At 49.0% G+C, this 16,484-nt stretch overlaps 1 protein-coding gene across 1 annotated transcript; it reads right to left on the reverse strand.

The window, feature by feature from the left end:
* Nucleotides 1-2,410: 2,410 nt before the first annotated feature.
* Nucleotides 2,411-14,129, reverse strand: Ddrgk1 (DDRGK domain containing 1). The gene is made up of 9 exons (XM_051144638.1): nt 13,974-14,129; nt 12,858-13,067; nt 11,578-11,694; nt 11,226-11,323; nt 8,282-8,404; nt 7,788-7,826; nt 3,717-3,773; nt 3,155-3,203; nt 2,411-2,803 (listed from the first exon to the last, which is right to left on the reverse strand). The coding sequence occupies exons 1-9, from the start codon at nt 14,062-14,064 to the stop codon at nt 2,637-2,639; spliced, it is 951 nt and encodes a 316-aa protein (XP_051000595.1). The 5' UTR covers nt 14,065-14,129; the 3' UTR covers nt 2,411-2,636.
* Between the last annotated feature and the right edge of the window lie 2,355 nt (nt 14,130-16,484).

The following is a 16,484-nucleotide window of genomic DNA, read 5'->3' on the forward strand; positions in this document are numbered from 1 at the left end:
ATCTTGGTTTTTTGTTTTTGTTTTTTCGAGACAGGGTTTCTCTGTGTGTATCCATGCCTGTCCTGGACTCACTTTGTAGACCAGGCTGAACTCACACTCACCGTAATCCACCTGCCTCTGCCTCCCAAGTGCTGGGATTAAAGGTGTGCACCACCACACCTGGCTGACAGCCTGGGTTTTATTCCTAACATCCAAATGGCAGCTCTTAACTGTTTGTAACTCCAGTTCCAGGGGGATTTAATGCTCTTTTCCGGTTTCCATGGGCACTCCATGTATGTGGTACACAGGAAAACATGCAGATACATACACACACACACACACACACACACAGAGAGAGAGAGAGAGAGAGAGAGAGAGAGAGAGAGAGAGAGAGAGAGAGAGAGAGAGAGAGAGAGAGAGAGAGAGAGAGAGAGAGGAGCAGGTTATAAGCCTTTTCTTTTACATCAAGCCCTTGTGGCATCACAAATCATTAAAGGTTCGGGGCAGGAGTATGGCAGTACACGCCTATAATCTCAGCACTTGGAAGGCGTAGTCCAAAGTACCTTGAATTTGAGGGCAGCCTGGGCTACATGAGTCTGTCCCCACTCCCCAGTGTGCCTTCATCCTACTTCAGGCCTTGGGGTGTGGTCCTGAGGATGGCTCAGAGAGCCACAGCTACCTAGAGATAGATGCTGAGGGACATGAGTTGGGTGGAGGCAGGGTTCTGGCGCTACTGTCTTGGTCTGAGAAGCCTCTTGCAGGAGATTCGATTTTGTTATTTGTATGTGTGTAAGTAAATGTGGTCATGAACCCGTGTGGTGGTCGGAGGACAACTTTCTGGAGCAGCTTTCCATTTCTGAGGCAGGGTCTCTCTTGTTTCTGCTGCTAGGCTGCATGTTCCAGACTTGCTAGCCCACAAGTTTCTGGGCTTTGCTACCACCTCACTGCAGGAGTCCTGGGATTACATAGTATAGTAACATGTCTAACTCTGTATGTGGTGTCAGGGATTGAACCTAGGTCAACAGCCTGGCAGGGACAGTGCTGCCTCCACTGTGTAAATGTACTCTGATGGTATCTGCCGCAACTGGCCTTGGGTGTAGTCTATCTCGGAAGTACTAAGAGCCCCACAGGCTGATCTAACGTATAACTGTGAACAGTAACCACTGAGAAGCTGACTCTACTGTCAACTATGCCTCTCCTACCATCCCCTACTTTGGTCATCTTAGCTCTTCCTCTCTTACAAAGACTAGGCTATAGATGACCTTACCAACAATGGACAGCCGTTTACTCACTGACTAAAGTGCATACCGTCCCCAAAACAAGCAAAGGAGATGGTACACAGTGGAGCATGACTTTAATTCTAGCACTTGGGAAACAGAATCAGATCTCTGAGTTCAAGGCCAGCTTGGTCCATACAGCGAACTTCAAGCCAGCTAGTGAGATCTTGTCTCAAAACACACACACACACACACACACACACACACACACACACACACACACACACAGTACAAACATGGGCTAGAGAGGCAGCTCAGGTTAAGAGCACTGGCTGCTCCTCCAGAGGACTCAGCACCCACATGGCGGCTCACAACCCTCTGTAACTCCAGGACCAGGTCACCTGATGCCTTCTTCTGGACTCTACAGGCATGCGCGTGGTGTACACAAATCCACACAGGCAAAACCCCATACATGTAAAATAACGTAAAAATATATCTCATCCTCAGCAAAGTATGATGCCTACCTCATGCACTGCCCACAGGAACCAGAGCAAGTGACCCTCCAGAAGACACATCTTCCGTCCCACACCCACTTCTGAGCATATGTTCCTCATATCCTCCAGTGGGTGGAATCACCCACACCACTTAGAACGCTTTTTGTCAAGGACTCAGGGCTGAGTTCACGTGATGTGCTGTCAAACAATTAAATGCAGCGCAAATCGTTCTCTCTCCGCTCCCTGCTTCACAAGCAGCCAGGCAGTCTTTCTCCCAGAGACCTGCCTTCCTGAGACACACAGAGAGACCTGTGTCCCAGGTCTCTATGCTCGGCAGTTCTCATTAACTCTTCTCCCCAGGGCTCTTGGCTCTACTCAGACCTCCTGGATCTGTAAATAAGATCTCCTTCACCAATTGGAGGAGATACGGCCTGAGACTCCCCTCTACGTACTTTTCTCTGCCCAAGAGGAGGGACTCAGCTAAGGAGCTGGGCTGCAGGGCACAGACGAATACAATAAATGTGTAATAGATGAAAATGTGGCTAAAACTCCTGCCACCTCTAACATATAGCCTGAGGTCTAGATTTTTTTTTTTTTTTTTTTTTTTGGTTTTTCGAGATAGGGTTTCTCTGTGTAGCCTTGGCTATCCTAGAGTTGCTTTGTAGACCAGGCTGGCCTGGAACTCACAGTGATCCGCTTGCCTCTGCCTCCCAAGTACTGGGATTAAAGGCGTGTGCCACCACCACCTGGCATCTGAGGTCTAGATTTTATCTGCTTACCTGAAACCCCAGACCAGGCCTTCTATACCAAGCCACAGGAAGCCCAGCAGCGCTCATAGGCCTTTAATCCACAACATTCTGGTCATGTCCCATGCCTGCCCCAACATGGCAGGAAGGACAAAGATGCATGTTGGCCACATGATACATTCAGGAGGGAAGGGCTGGAGTCAGGCTGAAGCCTGGGCAGGAAGGTCCTGGCCCCAGGAGATGAGGGAGTTGCTGGCTTGGGCAAGCTCAGTGATGGACACCCGGCCCCGCTGTCGGATGAAATTGGCCACGGCAGCCAGCTCCTCTGGGGTTATGTAAATGAACTTGCCCCGGTCGTCAATCACACCTGTGGGGACATGCACATTGTAGGACTGAGTCCTCCCTGGCTTTCCCTGTGTAGATGAAAAAATGCCCTTCTATTCCTTTACTGATTTAGAGTCTTTTGGTCCTCCTGTCAGCTTGGCCCTTCCTGGGTATATTAAATGCCATGTAGGCGAGTCTTACCAATCCTTTCCTCACATTCCTCACTCCTTAGCTAGGGCGAGGCTTCTATGTCTTCCTCATGACCAAGTCTAACTCCTCAGTGTCCCTTACTGGAAAGGCCAAGCTGCCTTCAGAACAAGTCCCTGCAGCCTTTTGTGGTCCCTCACTCCCACTGGCCAGGACCTGTTTACAGGATTGATTGTCACTCTCTCACCTGTTAGAGTCCCCTCCGTCAGCAAGTCCTGGATGCGGTTTATGGCGTCCTGCGAAGAAAACAAGTCTCAGCACTTGTTTTATGGTTCCCATGACCACAGACCCATCCCATCACCTCTCTACTAGAGTCAAGCTTCCTATCCCCCTAGCATGCCTGTCCCTGCTGTGACTGTGCTTCTCCTAGGAGGGACTCTTGAGTGAAGGGGCTCTGATTTGAGATCAGCCAAACGCTTGATGGAAGCTCTACTCCAGCTGGAAAGGAATAGTGGCAAAATCTGGGTGCAAAACAGCCTGTCTGCAAGAAGTGGCTGGATTTGGGCTGCTTTGGTCACAGGGCAGGCTAAGTAAGGCATTGGAATTTTCCTTTTCTTTCCCATTTTTTTCATCTCTGTAGAAATGCAGGGTTCCTGGAGTGCCAAGAATTTCCTACACTCTGTTCACTCTTGTTGGGGACAGCCTGGAAGGGAGTCACAACTTGCCATCCTCACGCCAGCCTCTACTCTCGCTGGGCATACAGTCCCTGTAACTAGATTCCACATTCTAACCCACTTTCCAGGGCTTACCTGGGTCCTCAGGCCCATGTGGAAAGCCAGATCCTCCAAAAGGACAACCTTGGACTGCTACAGATAAAAGGAAGAAGAGGGAGAGAGGCTGAGACCACTTGGTCAGCTTGATGTCACTGACACGTCGAGCCTTTAAAAACAAGGTGGGAGGCACCTCAGAAATGACACCCAAAGCTGTCTTCTACCTCCTATATATTCATGCATATACACACCATTTCTTCAAACTAACATTTTCTTTCTTTTTGTTTGTTTGTTTATTGTGTGCATTGACAACTTTCAGAAGGCTGTGAAATCACCCTATGAATCCCAGGGATTGAATTCAGATCTTAAGGTTTGACGGCCAGCACCTGTACCTGCTGAATCATCTTGCCAGCCCAAAATAAGTAAAAAAAATGGTTACATAAGCCAGATGTTGTGGTACATACCTGTAATCCCAGTATCTGGCATGAGAGCAGGAAGGTAATGAGTTCAAGACCATCTTTGGCCTTGTACTGAGTTTAAGGCCTGTCTATGTTATAAGACTCCATCTCAGAACACCAGCAAAACAAGCCCGGCGTGGTGGCACACGCTTTTAATCCCAGCACACAGGGAGGCAGAGGCAGGCAGATCTCTGTGAGTTCAAGGCCAGCCTGGTCTACAAAGAGAGTTCCAGGACAGCCAGGGCTATTACAGAGAGAAACCCTGTCTCGAAGAAACAAACAAACAAACAAACAAACAAAACAAAACAAAAGAAAAAGAAAGAAAACCGGCAAAACAGAACTTCTTGTCTAGACTTTGCTGAGGACCGGCCAGGTGCAGACATGGGGGAGAGACGGCTCAGAGGTTTAGCGCACTTGCCTCTTGCAGAGGAGCCAGGCTTGATTCCTGGCACCCACACGAACCACCCATTAACTCTAGTTCCAGGGAATGTGACACCTTCAGACTTCCTGGAGCACAGGCATGGATGTGGTGCACCTATTTTCATGCAGGTAAATACATTCTCACACATGTAAGGGGGCGGGGGGCAGGGGAAAGGGTTTAAGGAATAGTAAATAAGAGACAGTTCCTAACCCTGAGCTAAAAAGCCTATCTGATGAAACAGAAGTCCATAGGAAAGGAAGAAAAGGTAGCAGGCCTGGGTCTTCCATAAGGCTCACAGAGACTCATCCCTCTTTTGTGTTTGCTTCCCACCTTTCAGCCCAGATCTCCACAGCCCTGCCTTGTGTGTTCCTTTTCACTCAACCTCTTCACACTGGGGCATACCCATCTCCCACCTGAAATGGCCAAATAACTATCACTAGGAATAGCAAGATGGCTGTCAGTCAAGTGCTTGTATACTTCCAAGGACTTGAGTCCAAACCCCAGAACTCACATCAACTGGCTGAGTGTGAGCTGGGTGGCAGTTGTGCACACCTATAATGCCAGAACTGGAGGGGCAGAGGCAAGCTAATCTTGGTGAGTTCGAGGCCTGGTCTGCAGAGTTCCAGGACAGACAAGGCTACACAGAGAAATCTTGTCTAGAAAAAAGAAAGAAAGAAAGAAAGGAAGGAAGGAAGGAAGGAAGGAGGGAGGAGAAGCAGTAGCAGGAGGAGGTGTGGCTGGAAGTGGTAGTGCACGTGCTCAGGAGGTAGAAGCAGATGGCTGTGAGAGCTCACAACTAGCCTGTTCTATATAGTAAGATGCTGTCTCAAAACCAGGCAAGCAAACAGCCGGGGGTGGTATCATAGTCCACATGAAACCTCATGACTGGAAAGGCAGTAATAATTTAGCCAGCTAGATTATTGGGGTTCACTGGCCAGACAGGGTACCCTACTTGGTGAGTTCCAGGCCAGTGAAAGAAAGTACATCACCTTATGTAGGCCTTGATTTGTTTTATTTTATTTTTTCAAGACAGGGTTTCTCTGTGTAGCCTCAGCTGCCCAGGAACTCACTTTGTAGACTAGGCTGGCCCCAAACTCAGAGACCCACCTGCCTCTGCCCCCCAAGTGCTGGAATTAAAGGCATGTACCTCTGCCCAGCTTAAGCCTTGATATTTTTAAAACCTACTTTATTTAGGGTTTCTTAATGCCTCTACCTCCCTTCCAACCCATAACCCTACTCCTTGTAAAAAAAAAAAAAAAAAAAAAAAAAAAAAAAAAAAAAAAAAACCAACAAAAATAAATAAATAAATAACAAAACAACAACAAAGGTACACAGTACCTGAGGAACAAACAATACCCCCACATATATAAACACAACACAAAGTGACCATATTAATAGTAAAGTGTTCTCTCTACGCAGTCCTGGGCCATGTGTCACATGCTGCTCTCACACCCTCAGTAGAAACTAATTCCCAGCAGCTCGATGGAGCACTCACAGCTGGGTCCACGCAAGCATCTGCCCCCACCTTTGCCACATATAGCATATGACTTGAGAGAAGGCGGTCCTTTGCATTTCCATGAATCTTCCACAGCAAATGAGCTGGGGGAGTAATGACATGGTGACACCTCCTTAGCTACATATGGCATGTGACTTGTTGGAATGCCAAACCGTTTGTGTAAGCAGGGTGGGGGTGGGAGGGCTGGGGAGGATATAATCAAGAGGCAGTTGGCAGGGGATGGGTAAGCACTGGATGATCGGCCAGCAGCTTCTCCCTATAAAACAGACAAGGCACTTGGCTCTCAGTGGTCCCCCTTAGAGCAGGACCAGAGTCACTTCCTGTGTTGCTGGTTCCTGAGAGTCTAGCCTGAGGTACTGCTAGGGTCAAAAGTGTATTTGAGCAAACATGGACCTAACCATAGTAGAACAGACATCCTTACCGTTCACATGAAGTACACTGTTGTGCAGAAACCTTCCTCCAGTTGTGAAATTCTATCTAAAGGGTCAGATCTCTTGGAGTGAGAAAGGTGGATGGAGTGAATTTCAGAAGTCCGCTCTCTTCCTCCAAGACAGCAGCTCCAAGAGATTAAGCCAGTAAAGGCTGGACAAATTCTTCCGCTCCAGGGGTTTGGAGAACATCAAGAATGAAACTTTCAGGGAGTCACCAAAAGCTAGAGCCAGATCTACCTGGGAACTTCCTTCTGGTCTCTGCAGAATAGGGGGCAACACTGAAGCTGACCTCTAAATCCACTGGGAGGCCTGGTGAAGGAAGCGCTGAAGGCCCACGCTGCTTCCCACCGTGTAGGGAGGGACAGAGAGTTCTCAGCAACAGCAGGGCACTGAAAAACGCTGCCCAGGGCAGCACTCCAGAGTGGAGTGCAGACTCCGTCAAAGAGGAACACTTACACTCTAAGGGAAAGGCACCCTCTGGAAGGTGCTATGGCTTCTCCCTCTTAGGGATTCTGGGCCCCACACATGAGCCCAGCCCCTCACTGCTGCTGGGAGCTGTCTAAGCCCTGCTCTCTTTTAGGAGAGGTGGGGGAGGATTATGCAAGCCCCAGCTTCTTGGCAGCCCCTGATGCCACCCCCACCGTCGCCCCCGCTCCCTCTGCACTCCTTCCCTCAGCTGCCTCTACACCTCTGAGCTGCACTTGAAAACCTCTCCCCTTCTCGCATCCTTTGTGGGAGAGAAGTTGCTTAGCAGCAAAGCGTTCAGGACATGCTTATGCAACCTGGAGCAGCATCAGGGCAGCCTGAGAAGTGGCTATGGATGGAGGGACACTGCAGACTGCTCAGGATCACAGTGCTAACACCATCCTATTTCTTCTCGGATTTCCAAGCTCCCCGTCAGGGGCACAGAGCATAGGACATTTGTTCCAATTCAGTGGAACCTCAGTGTGACAACTGACAGAAAACACATGTGAATTGACTTCAAAACATGATGACTCATTGAGCGTGGGGTCTGAAGAGCAGAGGTACTGTCAAACCAAGTATTAGGAAGCCACTGAGTCTCCCACACAGACCTCTGTCCTTCTCCACCTTCTGGGTCTGAAGGGAAGGGACTTTCCTGACCAAGTACCAGCAAGTAGACACCCCTTCTGAACCCCATGCCCATTCCAGTCCAAGACTGAATGAGACTCCCCTGCTTGGTCGTGAGAACATACACAGAATACACAGACACATATGTACGCTCACTTAGCAGGAGAAGATAATAGCGCTCTCTGAGCCTCTTACCTTAACGTAATTGATGAATTCTGTCAGGAAGCTGTGAGACTAAAGAGCAGAGAAATCAGTGAGCACCACCCCTAGCTGGAGGCAGAGAGCTCTAACTACCTATACTCCCTGCTTACTTGCATGCTGTCTGCCTGCAGCCTGCCTTACCTGCATGCTGTCTGCCTTATCTGCATGCTGCTTGCCTGCAGCCTGCCTTACCTGCATGCTGCCTGTCTTACCTGCATGCCGCCTGCAGCCTGCCTTACCCGCCTGCAGCCTGTCTTGTGTTCCCACCCCATCACCTGCTCTCCTGATGGGTAGAGTCTCCCAGACTAAGGGGTAACAGGACAAGGTTCTCTACTGAGACCAAGGCTATAGTCACAAGGGCCTGCATGTACTGGCACTCAACATGCTCCTCGGTACACAGACAGAAGTGCCTGAGGTCACATGGGTAGCCGTGGACCTAACACACACACTGCCCTTGTGGTATAGGCTCCCCAGCGGGATAGGCCCACCTGCTCCTCAGTCATGGTTTCGCCAACACCTTCCTCTTCTACCACGAATGCCTCCTTCAGTTTCAGGTACTCCTCATGCTCTCGCCGGGCCTGCTCCTCCCGAGCCTTTCTCTCTTCCTCCTCCTGTGGACACAGAGACAGAAAGGGCAGGTATTTGAAGCAGCTGCCCACTCACATCTATTCTCAGCTCTGCAGGACACAATAACAGACAATCCAGAAGCAGTGTTTCTTCAAGACTTCCGCCCTTTGGTCTCAAGATAAACAACAGATGGAGGCTCTCCTCACTGCCCAGACCCTTGCCCTGTCCCCTTGCTCAGGAGATTAACTTAGGAAAAAAATTCTTGGAAACCTTGCCACTTCTCCCTGGTCATGTCCAGATACGAACAAACAGCAGCTGCTGCTTCCTGCCACCTATGCGCACAGCCAGCCCACTGCAGTCTGGCTTACCAACCAGCTGACCACCTCTGCACTTCCTAACTGTGGCAGGACAGTGACTTTATTTCTAAACAAGTATGAGAAGATGGGGAAAAAAAGAATGAAAGCATACAGTAATAGCTCAATAGTGGAGCACTTCCCTAGAATGCACTGGGGAAAAACAAAACAAAAGCAACCTACTGCAGTCTAACCCTGAGTCACTCCAGGATTTCAAATGAGGAGGAAAGCAGAGTACAAGGCTGCGGCCAGCCTGTGCCACAGGGAGTTTTAGGCATATTTTTACAGAGTAAGACCCTGTCTCAAAAAAAAAACAAGTTCATTAATTAATTAAAAATAAAAACCAGAGCCAAGTATGGTAGCACACACCTTTAGTCCCAACACTTGGGAGACAGAAGCAAGCAGGTTTCTTGAGTTTGAGGCCAGCGTGGTCTCGAGTTCTAGGACAACCAGGGCTACACAGAGAAACTCTTTCTCATCGAAACAAAAACAAAATAAAAATAAAAATCAGAGCTGGAGAGATGGCTCAGCAGTTAAGAGCACTGGCTGCTCTTTCAGAGGACCTAATTTGGTTGTCAGCACCCACATGGTAGCCCTTATTTTTTTTAATCTAAAAGACAACTAAAAATAAAAACCTGCCAATCCAAATCAAGTTACCATCTACAAACTACTTTTCCAATACCCTTCAAAGCTAGTAAGACGATAAACAAGGAAAACTGACAATGAAACCCTATAGAGGCCCAAGAAGACATCGCAAGTAAATAAAACACAGTACGTTAGATACGACCCTGCAAAAGAAAAGTACTTGGGTAGAGAGAGATGGCTCAGTGGTTAAGAGTACTTGCTGCTATTCCAGAGGGCCTGGGTTCAATTCCCAGCACCACGCGGTGGCTCATTAACAGTTAGTAACTACAGTTCCAGGACATCTGATGCCTTCCTTTGGCCTCTGGGCATATATGGGGCTGGTGGGGATCTATGTGGCTCAGTTAGTAGGGTGTTTGCCCTGCAAGCATGAAGCCCTGGATTCAACTCCCATCTCTACCAGGTATAGTGACGCATGCCTCTACTGTCAGGGCTCGGGAAGCAGAACTGGGAGGGAAGGACATCACTGGCTACACAGCAAGTTCAAGGCCAACCTGCTGCTTCAAAAAACGATAAGGAAGGTGGGAAGGGAGGGAGGGAGGGAGGAAGGAAGGGAGAGAAGAAGAGAGGGAGACAGGGAAAGAAGGAGGTAAGAATCTGAATAGAGTGTGACACTTACTTTAAGGATGTGCTATTATTGTTGTGAAAAATGTACCAGTATCTTACAATGAGGGGAGCTGCTGAGAAACTTAAAACAGGGAGAAAAAGCAGAAGACGAAGGCATAGGAATGCTCACTACTCACAGTAAAGACCTTCCCTTGGTTCATGCCTCCCACCGCCACTCCTACAGTGCCCCTGGCCAGGCTTCCTCTCGACATACAGAGTACTGGACAAGGCCAACCAGAGGCCCTCTTGTTTTATCCACCCTACATGTTTACACTTTTCCTTTTCTTGGAAACCTGGTTCTAGGATAATCTGGCAAGCGGGGATTCGTTAACCTCCTCTCTGTCGTGACGCCAGTTCTCCAAGCGCTGGTCCTATGTCAGGCCCTAAATGGACTCACCATATCTTACGACTGTTGATAACCTCAAGGTCCCTGGAACAACCCTAACTGCCTTACTTCCCTGCCTCCTTCCTCCTCAGTACTTTCTCGGCTCCAGATGCTCTGACCATGTTCAACAGCCCTCAAATGTCTGTGTCTCCTTCATGGCTCACACTCACAAGAATCCCCAGCTATGGGCTGGAGGGAGACCAGCAGTTAAGAGCATCGGCTGCTCTTCCAGGGGACCTGGGTTCCAATCCCAGAACCTATAAGGTGGCTCACAGCCATCTGTAACTGCAGTTCTAGTTCCCTCTTCTTGCCTCCATGGGCACCAAGGCACACACATAGTGACAGGGTGTACAGATGTACGTGCAGGCAAAACACCCATACACATAAAGTTTTGTTTTGTCTGGTTTTTTGGAAACAGGGTCTCTTTACACAACCCTGGCTGTTTTGGAACTCAGAGATCTGCCTGTCTCTGACTCCCAAAGTGCTAGGGTTAAAGGCACGTGCCGCTGCACCCAGCTTCTTTTTCTTTTCTTTTCTTTTTTTTTAAACCCCAATACACATAAAATTTTTAAAAAGAAAAAAAGAAATCCTCATTTCAAAGCCATGCTGCTTCTGAAGGTGATGCTTTAAGGCCAGGGAAAGGAATAAACCAGGGGCACGCCCTTGTGTTGGGCCCATGCCCATCCTCTGTTTTGGATACAGGAGTTAGCTAATTAGTCCAGGCTGTCCTCCTGCCTCAGCCTCTCAGGTGCTGGGATTACAGCTATGAGCCTCTAGCACAGCTAGTACCATGGCCTACCTTGTAGGACGGAGCCATTCAAGTATCTGGGAGCAAGGCTAGGTAATGGGCTAGGCATCAGAGTGTAGAGCCAATCTCACCTTCTGCTCTTCCTTCAGGCGAAGCCGCTCCTCTTCTTTCTTCCATTCGGCCTCACGTTGGGACTCTAGGCGTTTCCGTTCCTCACGTTCAGCCTCCTCTGCCTGAAGAGAGGGTTCTAAGGCACATCACCCCCACCTCTGGCTAGTCTGTCCACCCCCTATAGAGGCCAAAGAAGGCAATGCCTGGGCCAGGACATAGGCTGAGACTACAGGAGACAAAGCCATGTAGACAGCAAATTCCAGCCCTGCATATGAGGAACCCAAGGGCCAGTCTGGTCTGTCAAGGGAACTAAAGATTGGGTCCACCCCACCCCCCTCCGCCCCCGCCCGGAGCTATGCCCCGTCCTCTCACTTGCCTCTCGCTGGGCTTTCCGAGCCTGTTTTTCCTCTAGTTTCCGTAGTTTCTTGGCTCCAATCTTCCCTGTTGGGTGAGCTTCTGCTGGCTTCTCAACAGCTTCTTCCTCTTGGGCTGGGTATGGTCAGAGAAAGACAATTTAAGTCCTAGACAGAGAAGACTCACCCTAGCCCCTGTGACCTTCCTCAAGGGGTAGGGATGGTTTCTACCTACCTCTGCCTTCTAGCAGCATCTACCATAAACGTGCATGCACATACAAATGTAAGTAGGAGAATACACACATATGTACTTGGGGGGTTGGGAGGTCACCAAGACAAATGAGACTTTAGACACTGCACAGCTGTAAGAAGATGTCAACACCTGAATGCTGGGGATCATAGGTGTCAACACCTGCAGCAGTCCCTGACTTCCACCTCTGTGCCAAACCTCCAGGGAACGGTGGCCTTGTGAGTAAATTTATTCCTACCATAAATCCAACCTCCTGTATGTTCTAGTCAGGAACTGATGAGTGTCCTGGGCTCCTTCAACCAGGAGTCTGCCTTTATCTTAACAGACCCAGACTGAAAAAAAATAACTCTAACCTTAGGGCTACCCAGGGCCAGCTGAAATTAATGATATGCTAATGCCTAAGCCCCCCCCCCCAAGTATATGACCCAAATCTGAGCCAGGATGGATAGCGAAGAGAGGGCCTCTTTGTTGTTTCTGTGTGCTACTTTTTGAAACCACTATATAAGCCAAGCTGGCCTGAAACTGGCCATGCTCCTGCCTCCGTCTTCTGAGTACAGGAGTTATCAGCACACACACACACACACACACATTCACTAAAGGTCTCTTTTGAAGGCGAAGGAGCTAATAATGCCAAGGGCTCAAGGCAGAAGCCCCAACTCCCCCTAAATTCTGAGTAAGGGTTAGCTATCTCTTCACACTGAAGCCTTCCAGAACTAGCGAAGAGCCATTCTTTCCCACAATCCTAAGGACTTTACAAGACTCCCCAGAACCCTGCGTGTGGAGGTACATGTCACCACACATGTCTCTATTTCTAAGCCCTTATTCTTAATCCCAGTAACCGAAGATGAAGGAAGAGAGGGCTTGCCCAACAGCGAAGGGCTTGAGCTAAGAAATGCTGGCTTTGAGGACCAAAGTCCAGGCCTAAAACTCCAGCCTCACCACCTAATGTCCCTCCTAAGCTTTGGCCTCATGCTCATTACATCTGTCCACTCTTGGGGACTCATTAACCCCTTCAGTGCAGCCCCTCCCAGCAGGCTGGGCCCTCTCACCTGGGATAACAGCTTCCTCTTCCTCCTCCTCACCCACTTCGGCCCATGCCACTCGCTGGGCTCGACGCTGGGCCTGCAGACGGCTGCCCAAGTCCCTCCGACGGCGGGGCCTGCTTCCAGTTCTCTGCTCCTCAGACTCCTGGGGTGAGGACCGAATTACCTGGCCTGCTCCTGCCCGCTCTTCCTCATTGGGCACTGGTTCTCCGCCAGCTTCGGGGAAGGAGGAACCATAATGCTGTCAAGCAGTCCATCCTCCTGAGAGTGGAGGATCAGCATCTCGGGAGTCATCCTCCCCTGCCCAGCCTTCTCCAGACTGACTACTGCTGCCCACACCACAAAGTTCCAACCTCAGTCTGTCAAGGCCTCGATTACTCACACCTTGGTCTGATGCTAAGACCTCATTTTGTACTTGCTTGAATGCCTTTATCTCCTTTCCAGTCAGCCCCTTTGCAGGGGGCCTATTTAGGATACTCTTACCCTGAGGCTTACAGATCTCACTGGATGCCCAGCGCGAGATCACATTGCTTAACACTATGCTATGATTTTGTAGGGTACTCCAACCAGAGAGTACATTTCACAGTCAGGGGCTGAATCTCCCTTCCCTGGAAGATTTGTTGGCTATGCTTCACCTCAGCGTCTCTTCTTTCTGCGCATACATGAAGTGTTAGTAAGGGGGGGGGGGGCTGACAGGTTATATGTTTGTGCCAGACCAATGGCATGGCCTTCTAATGCTGGTGGAAGGGAGGCAAAGCAGCATGGGTGCCCTCTTTGGCAGGAAGATGTCTTCAGAGTTTCCTGAGGCTACCTGGCCCTCCAACTCCTGGTAAGCCGAATACACTGGGCAGGATTAGTAAACCTGCAGCCTCTCCTATTGGTGCAGAGCAGGAAGGCAGGCTTGGTTCCCAAGTTGCCTTCCCCAGCCCTGGGTTCCGCACTAGTTCCGAAAAATCGTCCACATGCGCATGCGCAAAGCTGTCGCCGGCTATCGCACTAGCTCCTCGTCAGCAGAGCGAGGCGAGTCCGTGCATGCGCACGAGTTCCGACGCGACGGCCTACCAAAGCCCAGGAACCCCGAGAAACGGACTCCTCTGGCCCTGGGACGGCGGCACCTCCTACCTGCTGCCGCCCGACCCCGGCTGCGAGTCAGGAAGAGGATAAGACCGATGAGCAAAACCGCCGCCGCCAGATACACCCAGGGCCCCACCATGATGATAGCCAGCCTCGCAGCCAGCGAGCCCGCGGGACCCGAATCGCCAGGCTCCGCCCACTACCGTAAGCCCTGCCCAGCCGCACGTTGAGCTCCGCCCCCGCCCAGGGGTTTTAGTTAACCCGGAAGCCCCGGGCTGCCACACAAGCCTGTCACCTCAGCGTCGGGGAACTGGAGAGCTGGAGACCAGCATTTCAAGGTCGCCTTTGGCTATATAGCGACACGGAGGGTCTGCAGTTAAGGATGCTGGCAGCTCTTCCAGAGGGTCTGGGTTTGGTTCGCAGCATCCACAACCTTCTCCGACTTCACAGGGGACCCAACGCCCTCATCTGACCTCCTGGAGCACCAGGTGTGCACGTTATACACACAAAACATCCATACACATAAAATAAATCTTAAAAAAAAAAAGAAAGAAAGAAAGAAAAGAAAAGAGTGAATGTGTACGTGAGGATCAATTAATCTGGGGTTGTACTTTGATGGTAGAGCACTCCCAAATGGCAACATGTGGGTTCGTATTTTACTAATCCTGCAGCCTAGGCATCTATTGCGTTATTTTCTGTAAAATTTAAATATTCTGTAACTTAATTTTCAATACTGATAAACCCGACGCCTTCCACGTGTCAAGCAAGTGCTGATATAGTAAGCTATAGTAAGCTGTATCTCTCTCTTTCTCTCTCTCTCTCCTTCTCTCTCTCTCTCTCTTTTTTTTTTTTTTTTTTTTTTTTTTTTTTTGAGACAGGGTTTCTCTTTGTAGCCCAGGCTGGCCTCTGCCTCCCTGAGTGCTGTAATTACGCAATTACAGGCCTGCGCCATTGTGGCAGCTTCGGTAAACTGCATCTCTAGCACCTATCCTCTTTGTATTTGGAGATTTAACCCATGTTCTCATGCAGGCTAAGGCTCGTCTCAGCCTTTACCTCAGCTCATGCCCCTACTTTAGTTGTTTTGTTATGAGACAGGGTCTCTGGTAGCCTAGGTTGGCCTCAAACTTGCTGTGTATCAGAGGAGAGTTTTAATCTCATCTCTCGACTTCTACCTCCCAAGTGCAAAGAGTAGCTGGGAGTACAGGTCTGCACCCTGATGCCCAGATGTGTCTTGGGTTTTGTTTGTTTAAGGGTGGATTGTTTTGTTTTTGTTTCTTTGAGATGGTCTCATTACACAGCTCTGTATATAGACAAGGCTGGCCACAAACATAGAGGAATCTGCCTTGGTTATAATTAAAGGTGTGAGCCACCACAGACCTGCCTGGCTCCTGCATTTTTAAACAAATAACATTTTATGTTGTATGTATGTGATTGTAGTATATGTGTGAACCAGGTACTAGAAGAGGTCAGAAGAGGAACCAATTTGGGTCCTCTGCAAGAGCAGTAAGCACTTCTAAGCACTCAACCATCTCTCCACTCAAAATTTAAATTTAAATAAAAAAAAAAAAAGCAAAAATGGAAGGATGAATATAATAAAAATAGATGTTGATAATTATTGAAGTTGGTTTGTGGGTACTAAGGGTTCATAATATTTCCTAGGTTTTTGTTTTGTTTTGTTTTGGTTTCTTGTAAGTTTGAAAAAAAAAAAAAAAGCTGGGTAGTGATGGCACACTCCTTTACAGGCAGATCTTTGAGCTGGGGGCCCACTTTGTCTACAGATGGAGTTCCAGGACTACACAGAGAAATCCTGTCTCAAAAAACCAAAAAAAGAAAACAAGAATTTTGGCACATATTTTTATATTTCTGTCTATGACCACTGGGGAAACAAACCGGTATTTTCTGAATACTGATTCAAACCTGGCATGGTGGTACACACCTTTAATCTCAGTACTTGGGAGGCAGAGGCAGGAGGATCGCTGTGAGTTCGAGGCCAGCCTGGTCTACAAAGTGAGTCTAGGACAGCCAAGGCTACACAGAGAAACCCCGTCTCAAAAAACAAAAAACAAAAAAAAAGGGTATAGAATACTGATTCAAAGTAATAACATGACCTGGTATGCCCGGCCAAGGATCTGCTCCTTACTGATACAAAGTTACTATTTGCAGATCAGACAATGCAGATCAAAAAACCCCACCTATGTGTCTGTGGTTTCTTCAGTCCTGCTACACCCTAGCCTGGGTTCTAGGACCCAAACCGCTTGGAATGTTGTATGTGGGGATCACTGAACTAATTGACCATACCACATGGTATCTGTCAGGGCATATATCCAAATCGACAAGCTCCTCCTAGCCAGAGGCTGGAGCTGAGCCACTTAACATCCAAGAAGTCACCTTTGCTTTAAAAACCTCCTTTACTTCTCTACCTTCCTAAGGATTCCCTTTAAATTCATAGAGGAGGAAGACAAGTGCCACGCAGGAAGGGCCTTTCCCAGTCAACTCTAAGGACCCACAACTCCTCAAAAAAATAACACTACTGGTAGGTGCAGTGAAAGGGGTACTTTA

The sequence above is a fragment of the Acomys russatus genome, chromosome 4, assembly GCF_903995435.1.
Source record: "Acomys russatus chromosome 4, mAcoRus1.1, whole genome shotgun sequence".
NCBI classification, from domain to species: domain Eukaryota; kingdom Metazoa; phylum Chordata; class Mammalia; order Rodentia; family Muridae; genus Acomys; species Acomys russatus.